General features: G+C 38.3%; 1 protein-coding gene across 1 annotated transcript in view; it reads right to left on the bottom strand.

Annotated features, from left to right (window-relative positions):
* Window positions 1-9,727, bottom strand: part of LOC122091475 (calpain-type cysteine protease DEK1-like) — a 52,201-nt gene that overhangs the window by 5,967 nt on the left and 36,507 nt on the right. The window contains exons 28-31 of the mRNA XM_042661448.1: window positions 7,224-7,604; window positions 6,989-7,126; window positions 1,927-2,163; window positions 1,372-1,824 (exon numbers count right to left, since the gene is read on the bottom strand). Coding sequence (XP_042517382.1) covers window positions 1,519-1,824; window positions 1,927-2,163; window positions 6,989-7,126; window positions 7,224-7,604 — 1,062 coding nt within the window. The 3' untranslated portion in view covers window positions 1,372-1,518. The remainder of the gene's footprint in view (window positions 1-1,371; window positions 1,825-1,926; window positions 2,164-6,988; window positions 7,127-7,223; window positions 7,605-9,727) is intronic.

The following is a 9,727-nucleotide window of genomic DNA, read 5'->3' as shown; positions in this document are numbered from 1 at the left end:
TTTTTTGTTCTCAGTATCGGTGGAATCCGACATAGAGAATGGGAAGGGAAGAAGAAAGATGGGGAAAGAATAGGATCCTTCAGCTCTAATACCACGTTGATGGAGAACCTTAGGGAAGAAAGGGGAGATCAGAGTAGAGAGGGGAAAAAAGGAGAATCACACTCAACACATTCATTCAATAATCAAAATCACTCTCTAAATCTTCAATCGATTACAACCAATATATAAGAAAATAGGAACATGAAATTAGAAACTTAATTGAAATGGAAACTAGCCTAAACTAGGAAACAACTATAAAAAGGAAACCAAAGCAAAGAAGTAAATCCTACTCCTACGTTCAAATCTGAAAAATAAAAGCATGAAATAAAATACTAAGTAAACTACTAATTTTATTTCCAACCCTTGTTGGACCAAAACCCTAGGCTGGACCGGTTCTTCTTGGCTCTTGGCTTCCAAAGCCGGTAATGCTGGTCCAACCAAGAAAGGGCAGCCGTATCTGCATCATAACATTTAGAGAAATGCTCTCAATCTATAATAAGTTTTACTGGTCAAATGATTTTATTTTTTACATGAGACTCTTTTGTATTGGGTATAGCAAAAAACCATCTTTCCAAGAAGAGTTTATGATTACTTACATTGGAATTGTAATGATAAAGTTATGTTCCGGGTCAAACTTATTTTAAAATATACGAATGCTGTTAAAATCGCTTGAATGAAAATAATTTAAAAGACATAAAAAAAAAGATTATTTTACAGGACTTTTGATTTTAATCATGTTTTACCGTGATAAGATTTATAAAATTTTCATAATTGAAAAAAACCATAGCATTTGAAAGTTAAAAATCGCCCCTACAACCAAAAATCCAGTTTTTGTTCTTGGACTGGGGAATTGACTTTTTATTGTTTTGGAATTTGATTTTTAAACTATTTTTATTGGATTAAAAAATGAGAGCATTTGCTTATTTATGAATAATAACTTAAGTAAATTAAATAACAAATATACATAAATAAGTCCAAAAATATAAGGCGACATGCAATGCAATAAGGCGACAGTCGCCCTGACAACTATGCCAATAGTAGAGCAAAGTTTTTCATCCTTCTGTGAGCATAAAGGAATTTGGTGATGCTCACAGTTTTACAGAGTAGCTAACCATTTCTTTCGCACACAGGACTCAACAATTGTTTATCTCATCTATAAATCCAACCAAAATTTTAAAGGAGAAAAGGAAATGAAGATGCATGAAATCCTTCCGCACCTTTACAGCATCAGCATTTGGCAGTCATACTAAAAATCAGGAGAAAGTCTAAACATTTATATAAACAGGGTTGATAACCAAGCATAAGTAAAGAAGATTCCAGATCAAAACTTACCAAGTCCTGGTATTATATCCATTTGTCATTTAATCAAAGCCTGCTCACTCGTGTGCATGGTCCGATGACAATACAAGCAACCGAAGCAGCAGAAATGCACCACTGTAGCACAGAAAAATCAGCCATCTAGTAGGCCTCCATCAGTTACTATATTGCTTCCAAGGTTATAGCTGCTTTAGTGAAAACTGAAAGGACAAATGGTGCTTCCTCCCCAGGGTGGATAGTTGTGGGCACTATTGTGTAACCTTTGGGATCAGGATCTAGAACCATTTCACATGAAATCTCACGAGAATTGACGTAGTCTGTCCCACCAACTGATTCATGCAAGTAAATGTTGTATGCAGCACGGCGACCACGTGTCTTCAGTATCCTCATTCCAATGTAGAACATCATTGAATCATGACTGGATTGGTAATTTCTGAATCCAGCTGTCTTTCTTGAAAAGCTAACACCCTGCCCATAAAAAATGGAAGCAAAGTTCATTCGCTGTCTTTGGTCAACAGGGATACATACAGACAGACTACAACATGCATAAAGCAAAACTAGTAAGTATACCTGAGTTAAGGTAATAAACACATGTATCGGAAACGATGCCTCTGGCCCAGAAGCCCTCAGTCTAAATTGTGGGTTCTGATGCCATGTGTCATAATCTTGGCAACCGCCAGCACTGTAACCACGCCACTGCCCATGGACAGAATAACGCATCTCTGGGGGATAAACACGGCAAACATATATTGATCGAAAGTGAATCTGAAAATCTTGCCATGACATCCAGAATATGCCATCTTTTGACTGCCCAATAACAGAAACAGGCAATTGTCAGGGAAAAAAAGTGAAAGGAAAATGGCATACAACTCAACTTAAACAAAGGCCTTTTCCGACTAAATGGGGTTAGCTACATGGATCCTATATAACCGAAACAAAAATGACACAATCTTGTACAAATACAATGAAAGAACATAGATTGCAACATATGTAGTCATAAATGATGTAATAAAATCGTCATCAGATGTTAAATAATTTCAGTCAAAACAAGTAGCGCTGGTCCAAATTTGCTTGCATCAAATTATTGAAAACAATAACAAACGACAACAACAACCTTATCCCAACCAAATGGGGTCGGCCACATGAATCCTTGCCCTCCAATTAGCTCTATTCAGGGTCATACTGGGGACAAGACCTAAACTATGCATGTCTTCCCACATTACTCCTATGGTCATTTTAGGCCTGCCCTAGCCCTTTTAGTTTATTCAATCTGAATCAGATCACTCTTTACTGGAGAATCCCAAGGCCTCCGTTGAGCATGGCCCCGCCACCTCAAGCGACTTTCTCAGAGCTTATCATGAATCGTAATAACTCCCGGATCAGCTCCAATAAGGTCATTCTTTACTTTATCCTTCATAGTTTTACCGTACATCCATCTCAATAATCACATCTCTGCTACACATAGCTTATCTATATAACACTTCTTAACTGCCCAACATTCCGCCCCATACATCATACCTAGTCCGTACGGTTGTCCTATAGAATTTTTCTTTAAGATTTAAAAGAATAAGTCGGTCACACAAAACTCCAAACGCACATCTCCACTTCATCCATCCCACTTTAGCTCTCCGTGAAACATCGTCCTCGACTCCTCTATGTCACCTTCTTTATTTATGGTTGGCCCCAGATATCTAAAATAATCACTTCGTAGTACCTCTCAATTTTCAACATTACATTAGCTATCATAGTGTGGCTAAAGTTACACATCATATACTCCGTCTTTGCTCTACTTATCTTAAAACCTCTTGATTCCAAAGTTGATCTCTAAACTCCAACTTTGCATTAATCCATATTTTTGTCTCATCCACCAAAGACTAAATCATCAGCCAAGAACATAACACCATAGAACTTCGTCTTGAATATTCCTGGTCCAAATCATCCATGACAAGCGCAAACAAATATGGGATTAAAGTTGATCCTTGATGTAGCCCAACTGTAATTAGGAATTCACAGCCTTGACCTCCCACGATTCTCACACTAGCCATCACACCCTCATACATATCTTTAATTATATCCACATATATACTCGACAACCTTCTCTTCTCTAGTACATGCTAAATTAATTCTCTAAGAACTTTGTCATAAACCTCCCAAGTAAATAGCTTTGGTCATCGATCTACCTAGCATAAAACCAAATTGGTTCTCCGGGATAGTAGTTTCTCTTATCAGGTGGGCTTCAATAACCTTCTCACACAATTTTATAGTATAACTCATTAGTTTTATACCTCTATAGTTATTGCAACTCTAAATATCACTTTTATTTTTGTAGATCGGGACTACAGTACTCCTCTAATCGTTTGGCATTCTCCTTGTGCTCATAATCTTGTTAAAAATATTGGTTAACCAGGATCCACATACTCTTAAGCTCTTCCACACTTCTATTAAGACCTCATCAAGGCCAAATGTCTTTCCTACCTTCATCCTTCTTAAGGGTTCATTAACTTCAGCCACTCTAACATTTCGTATATATTGATGGCATGTGGTGTGTTGAAGAGTGATGCAATCTTCCTAGCCATTGTTGCTTGAAATGTCTCCATTTGGTAGATCGTAAAAATGCTTCTCCCTTCTCTTCATGATGTCCTCATCTTTTACTAGTACTCTACCATCCTCACTTTAAATACATGTTCACATGGTCGAAATCTCTAATCTTCCTTTCTCTCATTTTAGCTATTTTATAGACAGATTTTTCCCCTTTCTTTGTGTTCAGCTTATTATAAAGGTCTTCGTATTTCTTCGCACTTGCTATCCCCACATTCTTAGTTTCATTTGGCAACATTATACCTCTCTATCTTCTACCTCTTTAGTCATTTATCATGTCTTAAAACTAGCTTTTTTTTTGTCTTGATGGTTGCCTGAACCTCATCATCCCACCACCAAATCTCCCTAGGGGCTTGGCGAATACCTTTTGCTTCCCCTAGAACTTCTCCGACAACCTTTCTGATACAAGTTGTCATCCCGTCCCACATTGTATTGGTATTTCCCACAAAGTCCCACTTTCCTTGTTTGACTACTTTATAAGTAAAAGTATCAATAAAATCTCCCTATAAGCTCCACCACCTTATCTTAGGGCAAATAGGTTTCTTATCTTATGTTACTGCATACTAGGGGTGTCAAAACCTACCCGAACTGATAAAACCCGAACCGAACTGAACCAAACCGATCCTTATTGGGTTGGTTTTGGACTAAGGTATTTGGGACCGGCTGAAAACCGATCCAAACCAAACCGACCAATAACCAAACTGAATGAAACCGATAAAAAAATAAATGATTATGAGATTATAAATTAATGAATTGACCATCTATTATTTACAATATGAGTGAGAAAAATTTTTATTGTAGGGGGAATTGTTACAAATCATTGAATATTATGTTATGAATAGAGAAATAGATTTGTAAATTATAATAATGATTCCATTGATTTCTTTGTTCATCATAGAAAACTAGTTGGAGAGTTAAATGAACGATTGGATAATAGGGTTCATTTTGTGATTTCAATATTAGTTTTCTTAGTAATTTGCTATCCATTGGTTTCAATATTAGTTATATTTCCCTTACAATGATAAACCATGATTTAATTATAAATTTAAAGTTTTTTTTTTTCCCGTCAAATCTTGTCACTATAAGTTATGAATGTAAGATTCATTATGGTTCAAGCCCAATAATAAACCGATCTAAACTGATATTAAACCAATATTGAAAAACCGAAATAAACTGAAACCGAAACCGAAACCAATCGAAAACCGAAGTTCCTTAATGGATTGGTTTTGGTCTCCCTCATTCCTAGACCGAAGCCGATACAACCCAACCGAAACCAAACCGAACCGTCCAATTGACACCTCTACTGCGTACTAAGACATATCCAGGACCACCAGTCTATGTTGAGTGGTTAGGCACTCCTCAGGTATAACCTTACAATCCTTGCACAACAAGTTGAACATTCTAGTTAGGATGAAATCTACTTGGTTGGTATGACGCCTACTTTTGTAGGTAACTAAGTGCTCCTCTCTCTTTTCAAAGAAAGGTTTCACAATGGATAAATCATAAGTTACCGCAAAGTCTAAAACTGAGACCCCCCCCCTTCATTCTTCTCCCCAACTCCTTAGCCTCCATGCACATCTTCATAACCTCTACGATCACTCCCAATATGTCCATGCACGTCGTCTCCTATAATAATCGACTCACTTTGAACAAAACCTTGCACTAAACCATCCATGTGTTTTCAAAATTATATAACTACTTTCATCCAATCCTACCTAGGGAGCATAAGCGCTAATTATATTGACAACCTCTTTCTCCAACACAAGGTTGATGGATACAATCCCATCTCCAAATCTTTTAACATCCACCACATCATTCTTTAGAACTTTGTCCACTACTATGCCCATCCCACTTCTATTACTTTGATCCCTCAAATCCCAAAGTTTGAAGCCATCCAACACCTTTTTTTTCTGTTACCCTTCCATCTAGTCTCTTGAATACATGCAATATTAATCATTCTTCTCCTCATAACATCTATCAACTCAAAACTCTTACTCGTTAAGGATCCAATGTCCAAGATGTTAGTCTAATCCTACGCTTTTGGACTAGATTCTTTACTTGCACTTTCTCTTGCCTACTTATCACTGCATCCGGGCATTGACACTAAGCATCACTTATAGAGAAGGCCCTAATAAAAGGACGATAGGGCATTATACAAAGAAAAAAGGTACACAAAAAACAATAAGATCCATGCAAAAGGTGATTGGCTGAATATGTTAAGGTGTCGGATGCCTACCTAATGCACCAATATGAAATAATACAAGTACAAACGATAAGATAATAATGAAAGGGCACCTAATGCATTTAACAGAATCTCATCAATATAAGGGAAAAGGCATCTAATGCATTAAACGGGCAATCTCACATTTTGGAATAGAGCACATAACATGATGCATAGTCACCAAGAAAAAAAGAGAGGTCTCACAGATCATGAAAACTTATAGGATACATAAATCACATGAAAGGTAGTGTAGTACAAAGGAATTGCTATCCCAAGACTTCCACATATAATAAAAAACTCAAATAACAACTGATACTAACAATGGTACATTAAAAGGGGGGGGGTGTTCCTATATAATGGCAACAAAAGAATAAATAAATATAAATATAAATAAACAATTGGTTACCAGAATTTGGTTCTACCAAACTAAGTCTATAGCGGCTTGCGTGATGTGTCCGAACACCCAAACTACCGCCTAGGACAGGGAGCCTTGATAGGGCTAGCCTAAGGAGTCCTTGGGGATGGGTAGGTGGTCTACAATCCTAGCGTTTTTTTTTTCATGGGGGTTACGGAGTTGGGAGAGAGGGTCACTGCACTTGCAACAGTGGGGCGTGAGGGAGCAAGGGAATGAGGCTTGGGGGGGGGGGGGATGAGGAGAGAGGACACTGCGGAGGAGTCGGGGGATGGGGAGGGAGATGGCTGCAGGAGCTGGGGAGAGAGTCGGGGTGGTGAAATATTTGGGCGAGAACGTATAACATGGACTTAATATCCCATAAAGGAAAATATAAGGCAAAATCAGGCAATAATAAGTACCTGAGGAACATGCTTCAGCTTGTACTTCAACCTATCAGTCCATTCAGGTGATGAATCAGACCAAGGGCCATTCCACTCAACTTCATTTGCCCATGGATTCCGGATCTGAACAAGTTTGTGGCCATCTACCTCTTTCACCTGGAAGATAAATAAGTAAAGATGATTGGTAATTCCCACTAAAATCTATACCGCATAAAGGCAGTAGAGCCAACTAAGAGCTACCAATTTATTTTACCTGTAATAAAGAGTAAGCATGCCCCTGGACAATGCCACTCGAAGAAATGTGCACATCCGAACCAGATGGGCTGCCAGCACCAAGTAGGAAACCCTCCTGTTTGAAGCGCAATAACTGAGACCAGAGTCTTCCACTTGCAAGATCAATCTGGGCTTGTGCACTCCTCATGTCTATCTCCTCACCAGCCCCTCCAGTGAGGTCCACAAGAGCATCTTGTACAAGTCCACCTTCTAGTGCCTCATAAGAGCCATGCAGCTTGGCATATGCCTTCTCCAAAATAGAAACCCAGAGTTCATTCCCCTTCCTACTAGTTGCAAATGCTGGTTTTCCAGGTGACTCGCATGGAATCCAGTCATCAACAACAACAGGGACCCATTCACCCTACATATGGATCACAGACAAGCCACCCAGACAGGATTATTAAGCAAGTCCACAAGCTGTAAAACTGTAAAAATAAAACCAAAATGATTGCTAAAAGAATAGTGTACAAGCACAAATTCATGCTCATCAGTATCAAATGGTGTAGACATATGTATCTTGATGGGAGCTAGTAGGTGACCCAGGCACTTTTGGTTTTGATGAGCTTTCCCATATGAAAGAGAAGCAGGACTGAAGTATTTTAAGGTATTCAAGTTAAACCGAAACAAGGCTTTACCTCCTGACCCATTTACTCACATCAGCACAAACTCAGTGGAAGGATCCTGAGTAGTTTTTGAGCACCCTCCTGTTTCTTTGCCTCCATAAGAAACAAATGACATCATACAGAGCCAAATTCCAAAGAATGCGACCCTTTTCACCCTTTTAAGGAGTTAACTTGTCTTGCTAGAGATAAGTATAGAAGAAAGATTAAATCTTGAGAAAAATACCAAGGAGGGCATCCCAATCAATGCTATTACTTGGGAATCCGGTGCAATGAGCTCCTGGTCTTCAGTTTTGTCCCACCATGGAGATTCAAGACATCACCCATAGGTCTCATCAACTAACATTCTGTTCTCCCTTATCCTAAGGTGGCCCATTGATATGGCAGATTATTGAGGGTATGTCTGGAAACTACATGGTCTAAAATCATTTCATCGTGGCTTTGCGTCATATTTGGAGCATAACCTAATTAGCTTAAAAAGTAGTATTCTTCATAAACAAAATTTTAATGAATTCAGTTGGATTCAGTTCATCATAAAGAGGGGTGAGATTATTTCCAACTCCTATTGATAGTCCAAAATGATTCTCTTTTTCAAACAATGAATGAATCCAATTACAAGTAATGCAACATAAAAATGAAACGAAACATTCAGAAGAACAGAAAAGAGAATAAGAAATGATTTTTCTTACTTTTCATTCATCCACATCAACATAGAGAGAAATAGTGAAATACAGAAGGTAAGGAGGGAGGAGGGGCAACCAACTGGTCCAACCCTATCTGCAGACTGTCATATTTTCTTTTAGAAACATATCTGAGCTTTTATCGTTCATCCCAATATAATTACCAATGCCATATAAGGAGTAATAAAAAAGATGGGGGCAGAAAATCACCCCGACCTTGAACTGAACCTAAGAATATAACTCATTACAAAAAATGTTTCAAAAGTAAATGCCTTTCCAAGTTTCCATACAAAAGCACCCATCACCGTTGGTGTTAGTACATCCGCTTAGAATATAATATTATCCTCCCTGCATTGCAAAGCCATAAAATGATTTGGTGAATCCTCAGCAACCTTGTCAACTTTCTTTTTGACTTTTAGTATGACATCACTACCTAGATGACCATGTAGCTATTGCTGCAACTACTGCACTATGCTTCAAGAAATTCACTTTTCATACATGCCCCTAGAGGAGGTCAAATTTGAGTAAACCTACACCAGAGACATATTCAACATCTTTTTTTCCCCAATGGATATGTATTTGGTCAATTTCATTTCTACTCCAACCAGACTGAACACTTCGCGCAGATCTTAAGACAAATGCACTCCTCCATTAAGGATGATACTTTAACTGATTTATTCCTATTTTTAAAGGGTTCAGAACAAAGCAGGCCGCCAACTAGGCAACTAGTAGTCAAACAGTATCATTACATAATGCATCACCAATGATTTTAAAGGCTTCTACCATAAATAATTGAGATCAAAATGCCATGTAAATTACCCATTACACGCAATAAATAGCAGATTGCTCCCCCGAATATATGCTCTACCAACATGTAGTTTTGCTCTGAGTAAGAAGATCATATGCCAACACTACTACTCAACACCGTGTTCTCTAGGAAATGGTTCGTCCTCTTTCATTTCTTGCAATTCTATGCCCTTCACTGACAGCCCTACTTGTACCAACATTCCAAACCTGACCAACATAGAATAGATGCCAAATCCCCCCTAATCATACCAAAACCTTAAGCCTGACTAAGTATCCAACACTAACCACGAAGTTCCTTCAACCACCTTCATGTGGGTTGCTAAGCCTAAATGAGAGAACCCATTCAAAGACTCCTCTGTAGCTCTAACTTCTAACCC

This window comes from Macadamia integrifolia, chromosome 10, assembly GCF_013358625.1.
Source record: "Macadamia integrifolia cultivar HAES 741 chromosome 10, SCU_Mint_v3, whole genome shotgun sequence".
NCBI classification, from domain to species: Eukaryota; Viridiplantae; Streptophyta; class Magnoliopsida; order Proteales; family Proteaceae; genus Macadamia; species Macadamia integrifolia.
The sequence above is the reverse complement of the archived record's forward strand: the minus strand, read 5'-3'. Positions and strand labels throughout refer to the sequence as shown.